Source organism: Apis mellifera, linkage group LG11 (genome assembly GCF_003254395.2).
Source record: "Apis mellifera strain DH4 linkage group LG11, Amel_HAv3.1, whole genome shotgun sequence".
Classification (NCBI taxonomy): Eukaryota; Metazoa; Arthropoda; class Insecta; order Hymenoptera; family Apidae; genus Apis; species Apis mellifera.
Genome location: NC_037648.1, coordinates 14,122,307 through 14,149,512, shown reverse-complemented (window position 1 = coordinate 14,149,512; position 27,206 = coordinate 14,122,307). Strand labels below are relative to the sequence as shown.

Genomic DNA, 27,206 nt, shown 5'->3' with positions numbered 1-27,206 from the left:
AAAAGAGGGGGAGAGAAGCTGTATACAGTGCGAAATAGAAGAGTCACTTTTTTTAAATTTATCCCCTCCTCACTTTCTCGACTCGACGACGATGTATTTCTTTTCGCGATGGATCGAGAAACTGAAATATAAATGCAAATTACGAACATTAAGGAAGTAAATAACGTTTAATTAATCCAAGTACCAATATCACTTTGTAACCGTTCGCGCTCGACGACTTTTTCAGTCGGGCGAAGTAGTAGCAACTCGAGGATTAGTTTTGCGACAAGTGTCTTACAAGCGGTACAAAGTGATTTCCATACATTTCTCGATAAAGAAATAATAATAATATATGAAGAATTAATTTTTAGAAAACGATATCGCTTCTTATTATTTCATAGAAAAACATAAAAATATAAATATATAGAAAAATAAGTATAGCATAATTTAAGATAAAATAGAAAAAAAAATCAAGTATTTAAATAAAAATGAAAAATACGAAATTACGGATTTTTGACGATTAAAAATGTGCTAATTTTATTATGAATCCGAATCCGTTGACGGCCGCCGTGGTGACTGAGACTCGCCTCTCGAGCGCGAACGGTTAATACATCTGATCGATACGAGTGAGTGAGTGAGCGAGGGTATGTCGAGAAAAATTGTTAAAAAGAACGATCGACGGTTGGTAAAAAAGAATTACGTATTAGTATTAGTGTTTTAAAAAAGTTTCTCATGCCTCGACTTCTTTCGCTTGACTAAGAGCGATATATATTATATTCTCGCTCATATATATCCGTGGAAGGAAGGAAACAGCCCGAAAAAAACTCTCTGTTTACACGCACCGTGGAGGGGAAGGAATAGCCCGATAATCGCGGCTCGCCTATTAACCTCTTCGTGGAAACGTCTCGGCGAGTGCCCTCGAAAAAGCACGACACCTCCTCTTCCTTCCCACCACCCACCCATCCAATCTATCGCTAAAAGTAAAAAAAAAAAAAAAGAAAAATCCATATATAAATCTTTCCCCGTATATATACCACGTACCATCCACCACATTTTCCAAAAAAAAAAAAAAAAAGACGCGAGTTGAAAGGAAGAAAAAGGTGAGAGAGAGAGAGAGAGAGATATCCGAAAATCCGTCGTTTTCTCTTAATTTCGAGACAGGCCGCAGGACGACGATATCGACTACTTCAATTCCACGAGAGAGAGAAAGAAAGAGAGCGAGAGAGCGAGAAATAGAAGGTAGAGGGGGGAGTTTTCGGTCTCTGTTTCGAGAGGATCCTGTTTCGAGAGAGAAGGACGAAACGTGGCACCGAGAGTCCGAGAAACGACTCGGTTTAGGATGGGAGGGGGGAGGGTGAGAAGAAGGAGAGCCCTCTCGGCGAGGGGGACAGAGATATCGTAGCGAGAACAGTGTGAGAAGAGGAGACCGAGCGCAAAATGTGTGTGCAGAGGACAGAGTGAGTAAGAGAGAGAGAGAGAAAGAGAGCGAGTGCACCGACCAACACCCGCAAGAAGTATCCTTGGTACACGGGTTTGTACAACACACGACGAGGCTAGTTTTCGGGGACTGGTGGTGGAACAGAGACGGATGGGGTGAAAGGGAGGAAGATGGAGAAGAAAGGGTTGGGATATGTACATATACGTATACATATATATATATATATATATATATATATATATAGAAGCGTGGCCGGTTGCGGGGAAAAAGAGGGACAGAGATGGAACGAGGAGGAGGGGGGAGCGTAGTAGACATGTAGCGCATACGCCGTCGCGACGGAGGCTGCGGCTACGCGGCGCCTACCAACCACCATCTATAATCTCTATGCGGATATCGATTTTCCACCCTGTATTTCCTAAATTTATGCAAACTAGCGTCCTCCACCCACCCACCCCTCCGCCTCTGCCCTTCGGCCCAACCGAACCCTCCTCTCCCCCTTCTCTCTGTCCTGTACACGTCCTATACCTCCTCTCTCTCTCTTCACCCTCCTCCCTCCACACTGGTTAGCTCGATGCACATATATATATATGTGTATGTGTGTATATATGTGTATGTGCGCCGGCCCCATTCATCTAACGAGCTGAAGCGGGCTATCGCATCACGATGCACCTCCTCGCACCTCCTCGTCACGTCGAGGAGAGGTGTATTCCAGTTTACGTTACGGGAAAGAGGGAAGAGGGGGGAGAGAGAGAGAGTGGATGGGGTTCTCGATACACGCGACACGAGGAGGGCGACCGCTTGTTAATATTTCGGATTATTCGGGTTATTAATTTATATTCGAACGCGTGGCACCGCGTTAAGAGGAAGGATTATCAGGAAAGTAGAGGAGGGGGAGAGGTTTATCGCGAGAAATTTTCTTTTTTGTTCTTCCTTTTCTTTTTTTTTTTGGAAGGATACACGTCGAACGATGAGTGGATAAATAAATGACGAGGGGGGAGGGAATTTTTAATTTGTCGTCAAGTTGACGCCTCTCAATTCGTTTAATTATTTCGTTGAAAAGATATTCTATTCTCGCCCGAGATAATTGCCTACGGTTGCGCAGTTTGTTTACTTTTGCACAGTGGCTAGCACTGTGTCCTTGTAGTCGGACGAATAAGCGAACATATACACACATATACACGAGAGAATTATAGACTTCGTGTTACCGTTGCAAAAAATATCCTCTAAAGGATAGAGAAAAGTGAAGCCTAAATATTGTCAACAAATATTATTTTCTTTTTTAACAACTCTCCTTGGAAGGAGAACTGCGTCAATTTTTCCCCCTCCCCCTTCGTCTCTTCAACTCCCGGTGTTTAATCGTGCGTGAGTTTTTTTTTTTTTTTTTTTTTCTTTACAAGAAGCACACTTACGGAAGTGAGCACAGGCCGCGAAGACAAACGGTCGCCGGGAAGACCGAGGATGACGGCAGGCATATCGTCGAGACGCGAAATAATCCGTTTCCTCGCCCCGCCACCGGTTTTATTGCCAGCCGAGGCGCATCGAGGCGTCCGGGTGAACCCTTTTCGCGCGAATATTCCCGAAGGAGAGTGCCGAGACGCCGGAAACAATGGCAATAAAATTTTCGGAACGGCCTCCGACCGGTTTCCACGCGTTTTTCTGCCTCCGCCCTCCTCCCGGGGGTGACTTTATGGCTGAACGAGTGAAGATTTTTTCTTTTTTTTTTTTTTAATTTAATCGAAAGATCATTCGAATTTCCAAAATTTTATTTATTTATTTTTTTTTCTTTTGAATTTAATCGAAGGATCGATTATCTTTTAGAAATAATATTCGAAATTCTTTTCTCTCTTACCGCAACGTCGAGAGCTAATTGTAATTGAATTGAAGGAAAATTTTGGCGTGATTTGAATTATGGATCTTGGTTTTTTTTTTTTTTTTTTTGTTATGCAAACGTATCCGGATTGAAAGTTGTAAGAACGATGGATGAAAGGAGATAGGGACGTGATATCGATTAAAAGCCTCGTTTAAAAGTAAAACTGGGGGGGAAATTGGGGCAAAGTGGGTGGCCTTAACGAATCCAATCGACTTATCGAGCCGCGATGAATTTCGCAGTTCTTTACCACCCTCGAACCCTTAATCTGGCTGCTCCGTATACCCAAACAATCAATTCGGACAAATCGGATTGCTGGCTCGTGCGCCGACTTTTAAGTATCCTCCCCTCTCTTTTAGCTCCCGAAAAAACGGAAAAGAAAAATTACAAAAAGCCGATAGCTTTAAATGCTTCGAGGAAAGATAAAATTTGGAATGAAAAAAAAAAAATCGAAATCTTGAAACTGATCGGCATTCTTCATTCCAATTTTAATCTTTAAACTTTCTCTTCTCGAAAATTCACTATTTTTATAATGCAATTTAAAATTCCGTGTAAAATCCAATTCACAAAAAAAAAAAAAATTCCTCCAAGAATTATAAATATTCAGGATCCAATTTAAAAAAAAAAAATAGAAGAAAATAAAATTTTTTTACTCACACGATAACGAGAAGGGAGAGATTTAGAAATAATCCTTGTCTGTTGGGGACGACCTCTCTCTGACCCATCGAGATTCACGCGGCAACCGTTAAAACACAATTATCATCCGTTTTATCGCCGGGAACGTCCCCCCGTTTCCACGATTTACAGACCGCCATTTTCGCGTTTCCTCCCGGTTAGATCCTTCATATTATTGCCACGGACGTCCATTAAATTAGAGTACAATCCGCGGGGGAGGGGGAGAGGGAGGGGGAGGGGGACACGGTCGCCCATTTCCATTGTCGCCGGGACGATAAATAAAATTGGGAGGGGGGGATGCATGGAAGGAAACGCTACCGTTTTCTAAATAAATCTCGAAAAACCCGCGTTATTTTCGCGTTATTCAACGAACGGCGAAAAAGATAGATTCCGCGAAGATAAAAGCGTGAATCGAGGCTCGACCCCCTCCTTCCCCTCTCCGTCCTTCTCCTTCCTTCTTCCTTCCTCCTTTTTCCTCCAAGGAGAGCGAGACGTCGGTGTCTGAGGGAAACGGAATGAATTATGCGGCCGGCGCGGAGGGGGGGGGAGAAGGAGGAGGGCTATCGGCTCCGCGCTCGGATTAGAAAAGTCTCTCTCTCTCTTTATTGCTCCACCGTTTATCATCGAGTTTTGGGGGATCGTTTTGATCAAGGTGGTGATTTTTTTTTTTTTTTCTCTCGTTTTTTCTACAGTTTTTTAATCCCGTTCTCAATGTCGTAATTCCTATTGTATTTCGGGGAATTTTGCTCGATTTTTGAAGAATGGAGAGAGAGAGAGAGAGAGAGAGAGAGATACTTCATCCCCCGAATTCTTTCTTTTTTAAAAATTTAAAATTTTCTCTGTGAAACAATTATACAGAGTAAAGACACGTTTCTTTTCAATGATATTCCGAGAGAATCTTGATAATTTTATATCCCTTAATTCCTCTTCATCCCTTTAAGAATGTAATCCAAAATTAATAGTTCAAATTCCGCTCCGTTTTCTGAGAGAATAATCCAAAATTTTCTTCTCAATGATACTTCATCCCCTAACTTCCTTTTCATTCCTCCGAGATTAATAATCCAAAATTTCCTTATTTTATAAATTAACACATCTCAATATTTATAAAATATTTAGAGAGGCAATATTTGATTCCCCAAATTTTTCCCCAAAAAATATTTCTCTTCAATGATACTCGAAGAGGATCTCCATACTTCATCCCCTGAAGAGTAATAATTATATTCGAAAAAAAATATCATCCCCTAAATTATTCTTCCCTTCCCTAATTATTTTCCAATTTTCAAAATTTTCTTTCCTCTCAAAAAATTCCCCCTCCCCCTCTTTCTCCTTCTAGAAAAATAAATCCTCCCCCGTGGAAAAATCGTTCGACATCGAGGTGGTGGTTGTTACCCACGAGAAGAAGGGGGGGAGAGTGGGCAAACAAATTAAGCGCGGCATTTCGCGGCGCTCGCTCGGAGGAGGAATCGCTCGTCGTCTCGCGCCCCCTCAAAGGCAGCGCGCGGAATGAACCGCCTCGGGGCCGGTTGGGAACAGATGGGCAGGCGGAGTGGGGGGGTTAAACGGGGGATGGCACGGGTTGCCACGATCCGCGGTTGTATGCGTACGCACCTCCCCCCACTCCCGCTCTCTCTCCACCGCGGCACACAAGTGGAAAATCGAGCGAGAATATTTTCATTCGTAATATTAACGAGTAACGAGAAAAGTGTTATCATTATATTGCACAGTGTTCGAGAATCTTTGATTACAACGATACGCCACTTGTACGATATTTCCACGATGTGTAATAATATATATATATAATGTATAACGTATAATATATAATTATTTAATGTAATATTCGATGGAAGAAAAGCTCTTCTCCAAGATTTTACTGACACCCTGTATGTACATATATATATATATGTAAAGAGATAGAAAAGAGTAGAAGGGGTAGTAATATTTACAACACTCTATGCAGAGGCCGGAATTGCCTATAAAGAAATCGCGGAGTCGCTTTGTTCGCGTCATAACGTAGTAACGTAAGGGGCCAGCAGCTATACGGTCGGGAAGCATGCCAAATTAATAAATATATTCCAGTCTATCCCAGCCTCGAGCCTCTGCTTCTCTCTCTCTCTCCCACTCCCACTCCTCTTCCCTCCAGTGTGGAGGCCGCGTGTAACCATCGAGGGTTTGGAAGCGGCCCACCTATGGGCTTCCCATAAATTCTCGATCGACGCTCGACCGACCGACCGACCCTCCAACCCTCCAACCCTTTTACCCCAAGCCACCGACACTCTCGAGCTTTTTCCTCGCCCCTTGTACACGCGCATACGAGCACTTCCGTGCCTGCCCGATCCTCTCGTTATTTATGGCGCGGCTTCCGAAAACTACCTTCTTCCAGTCCGTCTCGATTTATGGAAACTCGAACGAATCTTTCTCTCTTTTTCTTTTTTCTTCTGTTTCGCAAATTTGAATTTTTGAAACGGTGGAAGCGTTGCTTGAGAACTACTTGAGAAGTAGATAAAGAAGTTTTTATATTTTTAGAACGAATTTTTTCTTTTTTCCTTCCTTGCAAATTTTGAAAAAGTGATGAAATATAGCGAAGAGCGTTATTTGAAACGGTAAGAATTGGATTTACCTTGTTATCTTAAAGGATATAGTTTTTATTATTTTTAGAATAAGAATAAAAATTAATCGATATTGGAACATATTGTAAGGTAGATAATGAAATTTAATTATTATTATTATTATTATCGTGGAAATTTTATTATATCGAATTGAATTTTCCTTTCTCTCCCTATCTGTTTTCAAGGTGGAGAAAAGTTTCTCAAATCTCGAGCAACCGTCCCTCTTCCCGAGCGCGACAAAACTGGACAAAACAAAGTTTCGAGAACCCGTGGATCGGACAATCGTCCAATTCGAGCGAGAGATTTTCTCGAGAGAGAGAATCGTCACCTCTTCCACAACTTTTCCCTCCCTCCCGATCCCACTTCTCGACTCTCGTTTCTTCTTCCGTCTGAACCATTTCAAAAATTTCTCTTTGTTTTTTCCCTTTTTTTCCGCGCCACCAAAAATTTTTCGTATACTCGTAACGTTCGTAAATCGATCATCCGCGGACAACGCTTTTTTTTTCGAGCGCTCATTTGCCTCCCGAAATGCCCTTAATTCCCGTGACGCGCGTGTTACACCGCGTGTGCGCGCAATTTTGATGGGATAAGCGTCGCGTAAACACGCGGCGGCGGCGACGACGACAACGACAACGAGGCGCGCGCACACCCGAAACGAGGCTCCACTCCTCCCCCCCTCCGCTCCCCTCCAGGCGGAAAAACCGTGAATCGATACTACTCGCTCGCACACGTGCGCGCCTCTCTCTCTCTTTCTCTCTCTCTTTCTCTTTATATCCCTCTAGCGGGCTATAGGAGAAATAGCTATATAGATTACGCTTACGGCGGCCTCGATTTAACCCCCGACGTTTAAAGCCTTTTGAACCGAGCAATCGAGGTGGAGACGCGTGTTTGTCTGTGGAAGACGTTTGTTCCAGCCGCGAGTTAGAACCGGGATTGGTGGATGTGCAGCGGAATGAACGATGATGGAAAGAATTTACGTAAATAATAAAGATAATTTATCGATACGGAATCAAAGTAGGAAAGGAGGAAAGCGGATCGATTTTAACGAAAAGTAAACTGGTTAAAAGTTGAATTTTATTATTTAGAGACTTTTGACCGGCCACTGTTTCAACGTTGCGTTAATTCTGATGCGACGGTTGCTCGTTCTTTTTTATTTATCCTCGTTTCAGTAATAACGCGATGACGCAGCGGTTCTCGGTTTAATCTATTCGAGATAATTTTTACACTTTCGTTGCTCGGCTCAAGTATCGGTTTTTTTCAAGTAGTGAATAATATTGTGAGGTATATTTTTCTTTATCGCATCGCGCTCGTTCTTTCGTACGTTTTCATTTACAATTTTCACCATTAAGTCAATCGATCGATTATTTATTACGCAAAATTAATTTATTAGGAGAATTTATTAGACACGTTTTGCTTATTGTTTAAACGGATTTTTTGAATCTCGATCGATGTACAATATTCTTACGAATTAAAATCGAAAATAAATATTGAAATATTATTGCAGGAATAATTTTTGCTATCTGTATCGCGATTCGTGTTGGCTGTGACAACGATACGTGTAAATTATTGGAAATATCGTTCAAGTGATTGGTCGTAGACTATGCAAAGATCATATTTCATACTTCAATCGTATTTCTCGTGATTCTAGGATGCGTATGCAATCTCGGTTGATTGGAGCCACGTTTCCATCGTGATTCAAAAAGAGCACGTGATCCCCTTGCGACTGCCAAACGATTCCATCGAATTCTAACCTATAAACCAGCAGCTCTCGAGTAATCTTTAATGATTCTATTCGAATATAAAAGTCGAAGAAAAATTTCGTAAAAAGTTTCAATTTTAATTCTCGAAAAAAGAAATTCTGTTTCTAATTTTAGCATTCGAAATTTATTTTTTTAAAAGATGAGAATTGGAATTAAATGTCATCGAACAGATACTTTCAATTCTCAAAATTTAAAAATAAGAAATTCCTCCAATTCTTCATTCGATATAAAATTCAAAAAAAATCCAAAAGATGAAAATTAAGATCGAATGAATATATATCTCTAACTCTTCTGGATCTAAAATTAAAAAAAAAAAATTTATAATTCAAAAATAAGAAATTTGAAATTATCGAACAGATAAAATCCAAAAAAAAATTCTAAAATTCAAAATTGAGAAATTCAGGGATTTCATTGAATAGAAGAAAAAACATTAAATCTCCAACTCGATAGAAAAACAAAAAAAATTCCACGATTCAAAATTAAGAAATTATTATTCCAAAATTAAGAAATTCGTATAGAGGAAAAATTTTGATCCTCGAATTCTTAAGATAGAAAATCGAACGAAAAAAAAAATTTCACGACTCAAAATTAATTAATTATAATTAAAAAATATTAAATTTATAATTCAAAAATAAGAAATTTGAAATTATCGAACAGACACGATAAAATCCAAAAAAAATTCAAAATTGAGAAATCGAGGATTTCATCGAATAGAGGAAAAAATATTAAATCTCCAACTCGATAAAAAAACAAAAAAAATTTCATGATTCAAAATTAAGAAATTATTATTCCAAAATTAAGAAATTAAAAAATAAGAAGTAAAGGAAAAATTTTAATCCTCGAAATCAAAATCGAATAAAAAAAAAATTTCACGACTCAAAATTAATTAATTATAATTAAAAAATATTAAATTTATAATTCAAAAATAAGAAATTTGAAATTATCGAACAGACACGATAAAATCCAAAAAAAATTCCACGATTCAAAACTTATTATTCCAAAATTAAGAAATTCGAATATTCGAGATCAAAATCGAATAAAAAAAAAATTTCACGATTCAAAATTAATTAATTATAATTAAAAAACATTAAATAATGGAATTTGGAACAAAGAAAAACCACTTGGCTAAGGACGAGAAGAGAGAGAGAGAGAGAGAGAGAGAGAGAGAGAGAGAGAGAGAGAGAGAGAGAGAAAGAGCGGGTTCGAAAGTAAGGAGGCACGTGGGCACGGGAAGTGGCGTGCACATGGCCGACCCGAACTCGCCTGCCAAAGATTCGTAAACCCGTAAATTCGTACGTAGGGGGCTAAGGCGTTGTTGATTTGGCGTACGCCAAAAACACACCGACGTGGCCACGTGGTGAAACACGCGCTTTTCTTTCCTTTTCTCGGCGATCATGCGCCAACCGGCTCCAAACCGAATTGAAAAATTCATCGAAACTCGCCGATCTTTGTCTCGATGGATCTTCGATCCTCGGCAAGAATTGTTTTTCCACTCGAATTCGGATATAATGGAAAGAGAAGATCGAACTCGTTTCCTGGAAACGTTTCTTTTCTTTTCCTTTTTGCAAAAGTGTGAAATCTTACTTGGAAATCTTACTATTTTTTTCCGTTGTTGTGAAAGGAAATCGCGTTTCCTGTTTTTCTTTTCCTTTCTTCCACCTCGTGCTCTTCAATTTATCCGTGTGAGTTTTTTTTCGAAAAAGTTGTATAAACGTGAATTCTTCTTCTAACATTGACGAAGAAAAATCACTTTCCAAACGATTGATCCGAGAAAAAAAAACATTTGCAAAAATTTTATAAATTGTACAAAATTACTACTCCTACTTTGAATATATACTTTAAAGATAGAGAAGAAAATTCACCGGAACGAATAAATTTTTGCGAAGAGAAAAAAAAGTGTATCGAACCGTTCCACCAATTATCGGTGTAAAGGACAGTGGCAGATACTACTGGAGTGGAAAAGAAAAAGAAAAAGGGAGGAAAAGAAAAAAAATCTACACGCAGAGAGTAGATTTCTCTCTCCCCTGTTCCACCAATAACAATAACTTTCACGGAAGTAGCCGCCAGACCGAGGCGAAACCAGCCTCTCGAGGCGTCCATTACGCCGCGATATAACGCGTCTCGGCCATCCCCTTTCCTTTCTTTTTCTACTACCTCGAGCGACCTCCCCCTTCCCCCCGCTCCCCCCTCCGTCCCTCCGTGCCTCCGTCCGCCCCCCGCGCCCGCCCCCTCCTCCCGTTTCGCGGTCCAGCAGGCTGCGACAATTTGCCGCATAACGATGCCTTCTTTCTTCTCGTAATTGAATCTAAATATTAAAGCTCGCCGCCGCTGGGTTTGGCGCCGTCCTCCTTGATTTTTCCTTCCTTAACGCACCTCCTCCCTTCCTCGCCAGCCTCCAGAGGAGGGAACCTACTAGTCTGCACCACCACCACCACCACCATTACCACCACGGCCGCCACGCCATCCGCCGTGTTTTAAAAGTTTCGAGACCGGCATCCTCGTTGCCCGCGTAGTATCGTTCGCAGCTCGATCCACGGTGAAATTACACGGAAACGCGTGTTAAAGGGCTGTGGCTCGTTGAGAAACTTCCCTCCCTTAGATACCGCACCCCCCCTCCCTCTAAACGACCGACCGCGTCTCGTTTCCGCGCTCTGCTTCGCGGGGATTATATTCGACTGCTAGACGCAATTGCCTTGGGTTTGAAAGAAGGACTAGGCTAGGGATATTTTATTATCGATGGTAGAGAATTACGATGTTTTTTTTTTTAATGATATTGCAAGAGAATCCGTTAGAAGAATTGCCATAATACGATTGAGTAAATTGAGATAGATATTTTCCTTTCTTGCGAAGAGGTTGTAAAGAATATATATATATATCAATTTCGGTCATTGCGTTGGAAAGGAGCTAAACTAATATTTGATGATTACTATTGGTTGATACTAAAGAGTTGTAAGTGTTTCGATTTGAAATTGTGAAATACCTTGTAAGTATTTTATAATACTAGATTACATATATGTTTGTACAAAGTGAGTCACGTAACCATAATAATACACTTGGATTCTTTCTATTTTAAAGGTTTTATTTTATTTAAATCTTTAATTCATGCATAAAATGATGATTTTCATAAAACGACTCATCGAATCAACGTCATTATACTCGAAGCGATCAGGTTACGTGACCCAATCGAAAATAAAGAAACGTCCCCGCAGCATCGATCCCCGCCACCGCTCGATTACACAACTCCAATTAACCTCATCAAGGGGGAGACAACCCCTTTCCGTTCTTCCCTCCCGACTCTTCCCGTGCACAGTCTCGCTTGCCTCCACCTCAACCCCTCCGACATCGCGAGAATGGAAAGACGAAAACGAGCTGACCGTCGGCCGTTAGGCTAAAAATGCAGCCTCCGCTTTATTTCCCGCGCTTGAAAATAGCCCATGAGCCTCCGCGACCGTAGTCGCTGCAACGAGCGGTGGGGGAAGGCTGGCGTGGAGTCGGGAGCGGGGATGGATCGGGGTGGGGAGCGCGCGGCACTGTGGGCATTTTAGGAGTGGGGTCGACCCCCTCTCCCCACCGCTGGCGCGAAGGGAGGGGAGCGTTTGCCGACACACATACTCACACACGCGTAGAACGCTGGACGTTGCACATGGGGATTTTATACAAGGTGGCACTGGTGCGACACCGTTATCGCGATCGAGTTTTTTCGAAAATTGCGCAATGGATGGATGGCTTTGGGAGTGTTGAATAGATGGAAGCAGAGAGGTAATCGTCCGCGATGTCCGAGAATTTTTTTCATTACTTTCCTCTTCCCCGTCGAACGTTTGAACGATGACAACTTTGTTTGTTTGTCCTTTCTTCGAGACGATTGTTAAGGTAAGGTAGATATCTACTTTGACGGTAGGTAAAGCTCCTTTTATAAATTAGGTTATTACGAAAGTGGAAAAAGGAATGGATTTAAATCGTTTTGCACTTTTCTTTTTGTGGATTGGGGAATCGAGATAAGGGAAGAGATTTTTAACGGATAGAGGACAAAGGTTATTGTAGAAGAGCAGGAAGGATGAAGTATTATGTATTACATAGAGAGAACGTGGCGAGGTAGTTTTAACAAACTTCTCTAAGCGAACTTTCCACTTCGGTTCCCCTTATTTCCCGTTATTCAACTTTATCCTGCTTTTCCAGCCTACTTTACCAAGGAACACAGTGTTTGGACGAATTTTCAGGGGTGGTAATTAGATGGAACGAAGATTGCGAGGAAACGATCCTTTCTTTGGAATGAAATTTTTTTAACTTTAAAAATTTTTCAAGAGAAGAGAACGAAACGAAGATATTAATCGTTGGATTAAAAGAGTCGGGATACACCCGGTATGCAGAAACGTGCGTACGTTTGCTAAATTCATTCGCGAGAAGTACGGCCGTAATACGTAATTTCGGTGTGCGCGAATTCGAGGATGCGCTTAATGCAGCGAGCACACGTACGGAACTCTCGTAATTATGTACGTGGAATTTTAAAAGAGCGTACCGGCAATGAAATTAAAAAACGCCGCCGTGCAAAAAAAGGAAAAAAGAAAACTCATAAAGTGACGTTCAACTTTTGCGAACTTGTCGGTTTCGCGTTACGCCTGCTTTTAGATTGCACAGAGGATCTCTTTGACCAGTCACCAATTGAATTGTCTTGACGAATCGCTTATTCCAAGCTCTCGTTCAAACGTTCGTATATACATATATATATATATATTTTCTTTGAAACAATTATTAGTATTCTTAAAAACATTATACTTTTACAATGTTTATCATAATTATTGTATTCTATAGAAACATTCAAGGTCGTGTTTCCTATTAGACAGCGGTAAGATCGTGTTTATTTTTCGTCTAATTTTTTTCCTCGCAGTTTCGTATAGCAATTATATCTAGAAAGAGATAGGGGCGACGCACGTGTACGTTTCTTTCACGTCCGCGGCAGGTATGTGGCGTGTCACACCGTGTCATATATTCGCGCTTCTTGAACCGTGCCACGAAGCTCGCGGCAAATCCAAAATAAATCGTCGGCAGCTGTTGCGTCCGTATCTCGCCACTTCTCTGGATACGAGGCGCGAATTTTCCGAGCTACGGTTCCACGGTTTTTCTCCGTAAAAAACCCCGGGAAATTTACTCTCGAACGTGTTGCCGGAATATACTAAAAAAAAAAAAATCGAATTCGAAATTTTGAAATAAGTTTCTTTTTCTCGTTATTGTCATTATATTATCGTATTTTATCGCGATTTTTCATGAAAAGTTTGGAAAATTTATTTTCGGAATATACGAAGAAAAAATCCAATCGGAAATTTTGAAATAAGTTTCTTTTTCTCGTTATGTTATTATATTATCGTATTTTTTCATAAAAAGTTCGGAAAATTTATTCTCGAGTTTATTTTCGAAATATACGAAGAAAAAATCGAATCGATAAATTTAGTAGATTGAAAGAAAAATAAGTCGATATTTATTCCTTTTTCTCGTTATATTGTATTATAATATCCCACTTTTACCGCAATTTTTCATAAAAAGTTTGGAAAATTCATTCTCGAAATATACGAAGAAAAAATCGAATCGTAAATTTAAAAACTTGAAAGGGAAACGAGTCGATATTTATTCCTTTTTCTCGTTATATTATATTATAATATTTTACTTTTATCGCAATTTTTCATAAAAAATTTGGAAAATTTATTCTCGAGTTTGTTCTCGGAATATACGAAGAAAAAATCGAATCGGTAAATTTAGTAGATTGAAAGAAAAATAAGTCGATATTTATTCCTTTTTCTGGTTATATTATATTATAATATCCCACTTTTACCGCAATTTTTCATAAAAAGTTTGGAAAATTCATTCTCGGAATATACGATGAAAAAATCGAATCGTAAATTTAGAAACTTGAAAGGGAAACGAGTCGATATTTGTTCCTTTTTCTCGTTATATTATATTATAATATTCCATTTTTATCGCAATTTTTCATAAAAAGTTTGGAAAATTCATTCTCGGAATATACGATAAAAAAATCGAATCGTAAATTTATAAACTTGAAAGGGAAATGAATGGATATTTATTCCTTTTTCTTATTATATTATGTTATAATATTCCACTTTTATCGCAATTTTTCATAAAAAGTTTGGAAAATTTATTCTCGAGTTTGTTCTCGGAATATACGATGAAAAAATCGAATCGTAAATTTAGAAACTTGAAAGGGAAACGAGTCAATATTTGTTTCTTTTTCTCGTTATATTATATTATAATATTCCACTTTTATCGCAATTTTTCATAAAAAGTTTGGAAAATTCATTCTCGGAAGATACGAAGAAAAAATCGAATCGATAAATTTAATAAGTTGAAAGAGAAATAATCGATATTTATTCCTTTTTCTCGTTACATCATATTATTACATCCCATTTTTACCATAATTCCTCGTAAAAGTTTATTCTCGAGTTTGCTTTCGGAATATACGAGAAAAGGAATCGAATCGATTGAAATTTAAATTTTGATTTGAAATTTTGAAATAAATCGATATTTATTTCTCTTCCCTCTTCATCGTCCTAACAATACTAATATTCTACTTTTAACGTTCTTGCTTAAACTTTCCACCTACGATCCATCCTCGCGAATCTTTCGATATCCAAGAATACCCCCCTCCTCCTCCCTCCTCCCCCAAAAAAATCTCTATCCACAAACCTCAAATCCCTCCACTCTCCACCATCCAATTTCCAATTTCATTTCGACATTTTCGTACACTCCCTCGATCCTCCTCCTCCTCCTCCTCCTCCTCTTCCTCCTCCTCCTCCTCCTCCTCCTCCTCCTCCTTCATCTCTTCCTTCTTCTTCTCCTCCTCCTCCTCCTCCTCTCCTACGATGTTCCATAATATTATCGTCGAAATGAAATAACACGACATCGAGAAAAAGAGAGAAAAAGAAAAAAAAAAAAAGAAAAGATTCCAAAAAAAAAAAAAAATCTCTTCCTCTTCCCGACGAAGAAGAGGAGCTTTCGTCGAGAGGAGGCGCGTCGTCCCGGAAGAAGCGGCAACCTGTTCCCTCTTTGACGATCTCTCTCTCTCTCTCTCTCTCTCTCTACGCGGATAGAAGAAAAGAAGGAAGGAAGGAAGAAAGGAAGGAAGGAAGGGAGAAAGGAAGGAAGGAAGGAAGGATCCGCAGCGAGAAACGGAAATAGAAAAGCGGGGCGAGTTGATGCCTGCCCTTCTTCTCCTCCTCCTCTCGATGCCTCTTCCGCGTTCTTCTCCTCCAACAATCTTCTCCCCCTCGTCTCCGATTCCGCCACGTCTTCCAAACCACCCCTCCCCCCTCCTCCCGCGCAAGAAGAGGCTTTGTTTCACCGTTGATATTGCGATTGAGCCTCCCCCTCCCCCCTTACTTCCTCGGGATTACCTCCTCCGGGCGGCCGTTGGATGCGGTGGCCCCCTTTTTTTCTCTTCTCTTCTCTCTCTCTCTCTCTCTCTCTCTCTCTCTCTCTCTATCGGGCCACTTCCTGCAACGCCACTTCCGTTCCGATGTCGCATTTCCCGGGGGAAATGTTTGCGCGCGTCCCGAAATAGCTGCCGCTTTTGTGAGAATCTTTCTTCCCCCCCCCCCCTGTCCCCCTCCCTCCTTTCTCTCTATGGATCTTTCAAGGCTGTTGTTGTTGTGTGTTGTCGCGTCGCGAGCAGAAGGAGGAGGAGAAGAAGGGAGAGAGAGAGAGGAAAAAATTTGCCTCGCGCTCGTTTCGCGCTCGTTTTCCTTCCGTCGGCTGCCATTTCCGAAGAAGCGAGAGAGGACCCTTTTTTAGGGGAGGAGGGGGATATCGAGAGGAAAGTGGCGGAGAGCCGCTCCAATCGGGCGAGTGATTCAAAATTCAGGGTAATGTAGAGGATCTTGTCCTTTCTTTTTTTTTTTTTGGAATATTTATAATAATGATAGATTTGGATCGAAGAAAGATTTGAGAATTTTCGAGAAGAATATCCCAAACGAACGTATTATATTATAGGAAAAAAAAAAAAAGTTTTCTTGAAACTCTTAGAAAATCGTACCTCTCTTAATATCCCTCTCTAACTGCGAAAAAGAACAGGAAGAGGGAATCGGAATTGGTGCACGAAACGATTGTTTCGAATCGACTATCTCCCCCTCTCCCCTTGCCTCGAATTTCAAAGAGGAAAAGAATTCGAGGAAAGTCGTCCCGTGTCCCGTTTTTCGGGGATAATCGTACGGGGGGATACCCCCTTCTCTCTCCCGTTCACGGTATTTACGTTCAATTTCACCGAGTCTAATGTAACGAGGGGGCTCTCCGTTGGCTCTCGAAGTGAGACGAATTCGATTGCCCCGTGCGATTCCCGTGGACGTGAAACCCGTGGAGGAGGGCCGCCGCCGCCGATCGAATACGGCCGGTACGTGAATGTCGTACGGAAGGAGAGAGGCATAAAAATGAACCGGCTCCCCGAGATTTATTTACACGGGGAAAAAGTTACGGCTTTTATTCAATACCCGACTCCGTCGTCGTGCCCGGCGAGAGAAGAATTCAAGCCGTCGGCCGTCGGCCGACGGACTCGCGACCGCGAGATTTTTTTTCCCCCCTATTTCGTTATATTCCTCTTCGTACGAACGAAGAGAACATTCCTTCGATGACACTCCTCCAATCCACCGATCCGCCTTCTTCCGCGTTCGTTTTATCGTCCATCGAGACGACCATCGCTTCGTTTCGAGAGATTCTTGAGAGAGAGAGAGAGAGAGAGAGAGAGAGACCGATTCGGGATTCCCCCGAATCTGTAACAATAGAAACGAAACGATTCACTTTGGATTAATTTCTTCTCCAAAATATTCTCTCTCTCTCTCTCTCTCTCTCTCTCTCTCTCTCTCTCTCTCTCTCTCTCTCTCTCTCTCTCTCTTTAATTCCCCTCCAAAAACTCTATTTTCAATTCCTCGTTCGAATCGAAGAGAGAAAGAGAGAGAGAGAGAGAGAGAGAGAGAGAGAGAGAGAGAGAGAGAATATTTTTACGATAATCGCTTTTTATGATATATTTTTTTCAACTTTACTTCTTCTTCAAAAAAAAAAAGATTTATACGACGATCATTATCCGTGATAATAAATGATAAAATTCCTCTCTTCGATTATTTCTGTATACACTTTTTATACCTTGGCTTTGTTTCATTCTCTCCGAGTTGATCTTATTACTTTTCAATCTTTCTCTCAATTTCTCGTTTTTCGAGACGAGGTTATATGGTGGGTTCGATATATATATATATATATATGTATATGTATATAGGGGAATAATCAGAGGCAGAAAATTTTCCAGAAATACACTATGCTCCGCGCACGCTCGGAGTGGAGTGGAATAGCATCGCGAGAAATCGGCGCGGCGTGAACGAGGTAAACTGCCGCGCCTAGGTGTACATACGCATGTCACGATATACGTGGCCTGTGCGGCCCTCCTTCACACTCGGCATACTTGATCGGGTTTATGCAGGATGCACCGTAACCGCAGCCCGGTACTCTCCCACAGTTGAGAGACCCGGCTCTCTCTCTCTCTCTTTCTATCGCTCGCTCGCTCGCTCTCGCCCGCCCGGCCACACATTTCTCGTACGCGAGACAACCCGGGGACGTGATTTGAAATTTTCTCTCGCGCGAAAAACGCTCTCTGTCCGTAGTATTAAGGACAACGGAGTTTAACCTGGGAAATGGCGTCGACGCGTTTCTAACATCTAGATTCGTGTTTGAATGATCGGGTAACGGTGCTTCGACGCGCGATTCTCGTTCCTCCGTCGAGCGGGACGGGGAGGAGGAGGGAGGGAGGAAGGGAGGAGGAGCGGGAGGAGTCGAGGTGAACATTTCCATGAATCTTGTCTTTTCGACTTTTCGAATCGAATGCGTGACGAGCCGAAAATGGAAATTGTTGCTCTATGTAGTGTACTGAGCAGTGACGCTCAACGCTTTTTTTTTTTTTGATGCGGGGAGACTTTGATCGAAGAATTTTTCTTTATTAATGTCAATTTTCGATAATCAATTCTCTCAACACACCTTGACGCATTCTAATTAGGTATCCAACTTTCAAAACGTTCCTTGTCATTCATAACTTCCATATTCATCTAATCTTGATCATGGACGACTTCAAACCATTTCAAACCATCTCAAATCATCTCAAACATTCCCTTCCAAGCGATTCTCTTTCATCCAATCTTTATACTCTCCATCCTCCCTTATCCTAGACGATCTCAAACCACGTCAAACCATTTCAAACCATCTCAAACATCCCTTTCTAAGCGATCCTCTTCCATCCAACTTCGTACTCTCCATCCTCCCTTATTCTAGACGATCTCAAACCACATCAAATCATTTCAAACCATCTCAAACATCTCTTTCTAAGCGATCCTCTTCCATCCTAGCTTCGTACTCTCCATCCTCCTTTATCCTAGACGATCTCAAACGGCATCAAACCATTTCAAACCATCTCAAACATCCCCTTCCAAGCGATTTTCTTCCGTCCAACCTTCGTACTCTCCATCCTTATCTTAGACGATCTCAAACAGCATCAAACGAGATCAAACAATCTCAAACATTCCCTTCCAAGCGATCCTCTTCCATCCAACCTTCATACTCGCTATCCTCCCTTATTCTAGACGATCTCAAACGGCATCAAACGAGATCAAACAATCTCAAACATTCTCTTCCAAGCGATCCTTTTCCATCCAACCTTCATACTCGCCATCCTTCCTTATTTTAGACGATCTCAAACGGCATCAAACGAGATCAAACAATCTCAAATCGATCTCGTTCCGATTCCGGGACAATCCGAACGATCGAGGTAGTTTTTGGATCCGTCGAGCAAGAAAATCGGAAAACGAAAATTGACTTCGATCGAAATGTATCGAGAGGCTGTTCGAGGAAAGAAACGATCGTTACGATCGTGACGGCGATGGCCGGGGTTGCGCGTGTTTCCACGCGGCGCGAGTTTAGACGCGCAGCAACGCGGCACCGGTTTTTCTCGTCCCTCTTGAAAAGTATGGTGCGGTGGGCGCACGTGCGTGGCAGAAAGGGGCTAGGCGGGATAGATGGACGACGGTCGTCGCCGCTGCGGCCGCGCGTCGATGCATTCCGCGCGCTTTCCACGCATTTCTCAGGGACCTTATGCACCCGCGCGCATTTGCTATTCCACCGCTGGGCCGCGTCCGTGAGGTGAATAAAGAGGAGCCGAGGGGCCGAGGCAGGTCGTTCGAAGCGTTCGCCCGCCTCCCGTGGCGGCCAACTTGCCTCCAAGATTTCCACGGTGACTGAAAAACGAGCCTGCCCTAGGCGTACGCGCCGCATGGAATTTATTTATTCGATGTAACAGCAGGAGAAGGGAGAGGGAGTTCCGCGGAGGAATTCCGCGCTACGTTTCGAGCGAAAGGAGTCTTTCGATATCTCGATGCCCTTTTATTGCTAGTTACTTTTCATATATAGGGATTTTTCGTATAGTGATCCAAGATGACGGTTATTTTTTTTTTCTTTACAAGGAATTTCTTTTGATTTTTTTTTATTTCACAACGAGATTGATTCGATATTGAGATATTGAGAGCTCGCGATAATTTTTCAACAAATTTTTTTTCGAAGAAAAATTGGCCGGGGAACGATGTTCAATTTAACGTTAAATTAACGACGACAGAGAGACAAGGACGCCGATGTATACACAGAGTCGCGGACGGTTGGTCTGGAGGAAGGTCAAGATATCGGTGGAGGGGGAGGTGTGTATGTGGTGGTAGGGGACACACGGGAACGTGATCCCGCATATCGTTCCGACGAATAGTTTGAGGTCACCGTTGCTTTGGTCCCGAGCCATCGGGCGGAGTTTGTAAACTGGCCGAACTTTCAACGGATCAACAGCTGCCGTCGCCGCGACCCATCGATGTACGCATTCCCCCCGCCCGTCCCGCAGATATGATTTCTCTTCACCGCGACTCGGCCACACCTTCTCTTTCTTTCCTCGCACGAACAACATAATCGATACATAATCGATAAAAATTATGAATTACTTTTCATAATTGCTTAATTGTCGTTCGAGAGAGAATAACTATCGATATCAAAATATTTACTATTATATATTTATTATCATCTATTATTTACTATTATATATTTATTATCATCTATTATTTACTATTATATATTTATTATTTATTTATATATAATATAATTTATATATATTTATTATTTATTATTTATATATTATTATATATTTATTATTTATTATTTACTATTATATATTTATTATCATCTATTATTTACTATTATATATTTATTATTATCTATTATTTACTATTATATATTTATTATCATCTTATATATTTATTATTATTTATTATCATCTATTATTTACTATTATATATTTATTATTATTTATTATTTACTATTATATATTTATTATCATCTATTATTTACTATTATATATTTATCATTATACATTATATTATTAAATTATTATCTCTCCTTTGTGAAAAAGATGGATGATGGAGACACTGTCGAGACATTCAAATTATTATTACATTGCTAAGATACAAATTCGTTTTACATTATTTTTTTTTTTTTTTGGAAAAATCGTATTAGATTCGAGTTATTTAATTCGTATTTTGGGGGAGAGGGATTAGTTTATTTTCGAACGTTGTTGCAGAACGAGAAGCTGGAGGTGAAACAGAAATGGGCCTCGCGGCTTTTGGGCAAGTTGCGAAAGGATATCACGCAGGAGTACAGAGAGGACTTCGTGCTGAGCATAACGGGGAAGAGGCCGGCCATGTGCGTCCTTAGTAATCCCGATCAGAAGGGTAAAATGCGCCGTATCGACTGCCTGCGTCAAGCCGATAAGGTACACTTTCAATCCTCTTTGGAAAAACTTTAATATGAAAATTCGTCGTAATATCCTTTTCTTTTCAAATTCCAAATCTAATTCAAACTTTCTATATATAGATATATATATATATATATATATATATACATATTATTGGCAATATATATTTTTAACGAAAAATTAAAAGTTTTTAAATAAATTAATATTCTCCTTATAAATCAATTTTTTAATTTTTAATTTTTATTTCGATTAAGGAAAATTAAAAAATTAAGGAATAAGGGAGGATTTTTGGGCAATTTGTTAGATTTTTAATTTTTAATTATTTATTATTTTTATAATAATTTTTAATTTTTAGTTATTTATTTTTATAATAATTTTTAACTTTTAATTATTTATTTTTATAATAATTTTTAACTTTTAATTATTTATTTTTATAATAATTTTTAACTTTTAATTATTTATTTTTATAATAATTTTTAATTTTTAATTATTTATTATTTTTATAAATTATCGTAGATTTTTTCTCGATGATCTTCGAACAATACAATTAAAAAAAATTAAAAAGTTAATGGATTATTGTCGAGCTAGATTTTTAATTATTTATTATTTTTATAATAATTTTTAATTTTTAATTATTTATTATTTTTAAATTATCTTCGAACGATACAATTAAAAAAAATTAAAAAGTTAATGGATTATTGTCGAGTCAAATTTTTAATTATTTATTATTTTTATAAATTATCTTCGAACGATACAATTAAAAAAAATTAAAAAGTTAATGGATGATTGTCGAAGTAAACTTTTAATTATTCATTATTTTTATAAATTATCGTAGATTTTTTCTCTCGATGACCTGCGAAACGATACGAATAAAAAAAATTAAAAAGTTAATGGATGATTGTCGAGATAATTTGTTGGAGAAATTTTTAATTTTTAATTATTTATTATTTTTATAAATTATCTTCGAACGATACAATTAAAAAAAATTAAAAAGTTAATGGATAATTGTCGAGGAAAATTTTTATTATTTTTATAAATTAATGATTTTTTCTCGATGATCTTCAAACGATACAATTAAAAAAAATTAAAAAGTTAATAGTCAAGGCAAATTTTTAATTATTTATTATTTTTGTAAATTATTTTCGAAAGATACAATTAAAAAATTAATAGACAATTGTCGAGATAATTTGTTGGGAAAATTTTTAATTATTTTTACAAATTAATTTTTTCTCGATGTTCGAAACGATACAATTAAAAAAAAATTAAAGAGTTAATGGGCGATTGTCGAGGCAACTTGTTTGGCAAATTTGGGAATATTGCGTGGGTGGGTGACACGATAACGGTGGGTCGTAATGTCGCAGGTATGGAGGTTGGACCTAGTAATGGTGATCCTCTTCAAGGCAATTCCGTTGGAGTCGACGGACGGGGAACGGCTGGAGAAGACTGCGGAATGCGCTCAGCCGGGCCTCTGCGTCAACCCCTATCACATCAACGTCTCCGTCCGGGAACTCGATCTCTACCTCGCCAATTTTATCACCAGCCACGGTAAGGGATATATATAACCACCGTTCCGTCCCATTTATCCTCCCCAAATTTACCCTTTATCTTCACACTCTCGTCAAAATCTATCTTCCTCGTCCCTTTCCGTCGATATTTCCCCGTTCCACGGACAAATAACCGCGAGCCGAAGCCCTACAACCTGTTTCCCCCCTCCCCTTGCCGTACAATTTTCACAATTTTCCTTTAAAAAAATAATCTTTCGAATCTTTACTACATTTTAAAATTTTCATCTCCAAAAACCTCGTAAAAATTTCTCTTACTTAACAATTTTTAAATTAATCTCCAAATATTTTCATTATCTTCGTTGAAGAATTTTTCTCAATTTTTAAAATTCTTAAAATTTCTCAAACGAGCATTTTCTCAAAAAAAAAAACCTCTCCAATCAAATCCAAGCCGCCTAATAACAACCCCCCAATCCTCGACCTCAACACCGATCCCCCTAACCAATCGCCTCTCCTGTCCCACCAGGAAGTATTGGCTCGGCACTCGTTGATCTCGTGCAGACCCAGAGAGAAAGAGAGAGAGAGAGAGAGAGAGAGAGAGGCGGGTGGCTGAATCGAGCGTGGCGCGTTCATTCACTCGCACATCCGTCCATTCAAAGTGTCCACTCGACTCGGCTTCGATTCAAAGTTTCTTGGAACGCTCTGCCAATTTCACCGGCCCCCCATACAAACAAACCGGGGCCCTGGTCTCGCACCACGGTTCCCCTCCCCACCCGCGTGCCTCCTCCGACCTGCCACGTCTCCAAGGGCGCTGCCAACACTGCCCCGGTGGAAGAGCGGTGATCCGTTTTGGCGGATCGCTTTTCAGCGAGAATAGCATCCTTGTCCAACGTCCAACGCGTCCACGGTTCGCGATCCCTTCGTTTCGTGGATTCTAGATATCTAGGCTCGGGGCGAAGAATTTAGAGAGACGTGGAAAAACGAGAAATTGGGATTGAAATTTTGTTAGAAATTTTGTAAATAGAAGGAAAGGTATTCAATTATATGGATAATCAATTTTTAAAGAATCAACAAGTTTCGTAGAAATTAAATTAAAAATCTTTATCATCGTATATTATATGATCCATAAGAGAAACGTTCACTACGAGCGAAGAGGAGCGGTCAAAGTAGGCGACGAACGGTCTGGAGAGTGCCTAACCTACCCCATGTCTTGGCAGCGGAGCGTTTTTTTTCTCTTTCTCGTAGGTGGCGCGCGGTAGGCCTGGCCAATTTTTGCGTCAACCACGGGTGTAAACATTAGAAAGCCACGGCTGCCAAGCCGTGTGTTTGTTGAGCCACACGAGAGTTCGAGAGCCTGCGAGAAAGAAGCATAGAGAGAAAGAAAGAGAGAGAGAGAGAGAGCCAAACAGAGGAGAGCGCGCGTGGCGAGACGTACACACGGGGCGAGAGAAGAGTGGCGGCCCCTCTGCCAGGACAGCGCGCGTACGTACGTACGTACGTACGTACGTATGTACGGAAATTACGTATTTTCAGACTGAGTCAGTGAGTTCGATGAAACCGAATGAAAGAAGAACCGCGGACGGGCGCCAGCCCCGGCCCTCCTGCCAGCTGATCGATCGAAACACGTCGATCAACGGGCCACGTGCACGTATGCACGCGATTCCCTTCCTCGGTTTCTTTGTTTTCGGGACGAGTCGTGTTTCGTCGCGTTGGCCGCAGGTGGCGTTGGTGGAGAAGAAGCCAACGGTCGGAGACGTTGTGTGGAAATTTTGGAATTGTTCGTGATTGAAAAGAAGGATCGAGTTATTCGATGGAAATGTCTGAAATTTTGTGAGAGATATTGTGAGAGGATGCTGACTTTTCGATTCTGTGTGTGTGTGTGTGTATATGTGTTTGTGAATATTGTTCGGAGGGATAGGGAGTTTGGCGGTTCGTACGGAAAATTTGGAGGTTAGGTTAGACGCGCAAATAGTTTATTTGCCGTTGGAAATAAAACGGGATCGCGTTTGATGAATTACCATTTGGGAAAAATGTTTATTATCGAAGGTTAATCACTGCTCGAAAAGTACACGATCGTCGATTCTGGATTCGTTTGTTCTATTAATGAGATTGGCGGTATGTTTGCGACCAGAGGCTTAATCTATTATCTCTATCTATATACGTTCACGTGCAATTTTAGGAATTTACGATTCGTTCATTTATATTTATCTTCTGCGTTCATAAATTTCCGTGGAATCATAATAAATATTGTATATTCGTATGTCAAAGTTGATTATCGTAAAAGTCTTTGCAGAATTTTATGAAAAGTACAATGGATGCGAATGTGGTAAATGTAACGCTCGAATAAATGGAACGGAACAAATGAAGTATCAGTTTAAAGTTTTCTTTATTTTTTTTTTTTTTTTTTATTAGCTCGCTCGACGATAAATCTTTACCGAGTCAGGAAATTTCGAGAGAAATCGAAAAACTCGTTCGGAAAAAAAACCAGTTTAATCGGCGTTTATTTATACTCGTCTAGGCGGCGAGCACCGCGAGACGCTTTGCGAACTTCGCGACCCAATTAATATGGTCGAGACAGTCTCGAGATCCCCGGCATATTTTACGCGAAGATTCGTTCGTTTGGAATCGGCCATATTTCAAAGTTTTCCAACTTTTGTGAATTCATTCGAAAAGATTTCGTATTCCGCTTTTTTATTCCTCCCGTTGTTCCACTTTCCGAGCTTCAAGGTCTCGATTTAAATCCGAAAAATTTATATCCTTGTTTGTCGTAAATCCCCTATGTCGATTCCAAGAATTTTCCAGAAGAGTTTTACTTAAAAACATCTCTCGTATTATTATTATTATTATATTCTCAAAAAAGAAATCTATTTCTATCTCCGTTCTAAAATATAAACGTAATGACATCAACGATGTATTAATTCGATATAGATGTATCGAGGAGAAAAAATAACTAGAGAAGAATCGTATCGCTCGTAGAACGGTTACATGGTTTGTAGGATGAGAGTTAATTGTCGTCGTCGAATCAGCACGCTTCGAAACGCGCATGCGCACAACTATCGAAGAATCGACAGTACACGGGCGACGAACGATCAACATCATAAAAATTCCTAACCCTCTGTAAATATACACGATACCACAATAATATAAACTTGCTGGCTGCCAAGGCGTGGCGTGGATAGCGATGGCTTCGCTACTTCGGACCCTTTCGGATTATCCGCCTTGTCGACGTATGCTAAAAGTAGACACTTGCTCCGTTCGTTTCGACTGACCTAATAGACGATACATTACATTAGAAGGGAAGAAGGATACACGCGAGAAAACGAATACGAATAGGATCAAGGATGCGTATAATATTTGAATTCTATCCGTAATATGGATTTTTCGTTGTAAACGTATTCGTTAACGATCGAGAAAAGAAACGGTTATACGAAAGTGTTCAGGTATGTGTAATTGTTGAGGTTATGGTGGACTGTCGATATCTTTCTCGCTTCGTTTCGTTCTTCGAAAGAAGAGTTGTCGTAATGCAATCGTCGTTACTTTTATTTTTTCTCGAGAAAGAACCTTGGAAAGAATCGAATTTAGGCTAAAGAAGGAAAAGTAGAGGTTAATCGTATATAATCGAGACACTGCGTATTCGTCCTAAGAGCTAAATATCGCCCGGCCGGTCGGTTGCGTAAGTATCATCGTCTCTTATGAAAGTGTTAGAGAGAGGACAGGTGCCTCGACGCGTGTCGTTCTCGGACACGTCGCATTTTCGCGATGCCACTGCGGCAGAGGCGAGGTCCGTTTTAGACGGGCCGCATCGAAAAGTCGGCAGGAAAATCCACGCTGTATGACTTCGATAATCTAGCACGAACCGGAACGAATATCTTCCGCCTTCCGTTCTTAAACTCTTGATATAACATGTTTCGATAATACATTTAATCGTATTAAAAATTAGATTATATTTTTCCCTTTCTTTATCCCTCTTTATTTGAAACTTTCCAAGTATTCCGTATATTAAACTTTTGAGGTTATGTTTCTTTTATTCGATCTCGTCAGAATTTCTTCGAAGAATTAGACGTTAAATTTTTAACAACGATACAAACCACGTGCAATCTCGGTAAATCTCTTTTCGAAATTTTTTAAATTCGAATTTCAACGGGTTAAATCGTTCTTTTCCAAAATTTATTTCCCCTAACCACTCTCGCGCCACTTTCATCGTATTATTTCTGCAAACAATGAAAGCGGTGTTCGCGTTAACAAATAAACAGAGTACAAAATAAACGGCCGCTCGAAACGAACTTTTCGTCCACTCCCAAGGGAAACGCGGGCAAGTACGCGTACTCTCGCTCCGCGCGTTTTCACGCGTATCTCGGCAAGTGTGTGTACGAATCGGTGTGCCGTGCACGCGAGCATGTGACCATGCGTGCCGATGTGTGCTCGCTCTATAAATAAATAGTCGACGGACATCTTGTTGCGAGCTCTCTCTCTCTTTCTCTCTCGCTCGCTCGCTCGCTCGTCGTACAATGTTTGATTTTCATTCGCGTCCACGCGAATACCTGAATATTTTCGCGTCTCGT

The 27,206-nt window shown here is 40.3% G+C and overlaps 1 protein-coding gene across 9 annotated transcripts in view; it reads left to right on the top strand.

The window, feature by feature from the left end:
- The window catches only part of LOC410259 (nuclear factor 1 X-type), a 78,911-nt gene that overhangs the window by 18,672 nt on the left and 33,033 nt on the right, over positions 1-27,206 (top strand). For all 9 annotated transcript variants that reach the window (XM_026443799.1, XM_006566536.3, XM_006566534.3 and 6 more), the window contains 2 exons: positions 20,969-21,160; positions 22,504-22,687. In XM_026443799.1, coding sequence (XP_026299584.1) covers positions 20,969-21,160; positions 22,504-22,687 — 376 coding nt within the window. The remainder of the gene's footprint in view (positions 1-20,968; positions 21,161-22,503; positions 22,688-27,206) is intronic.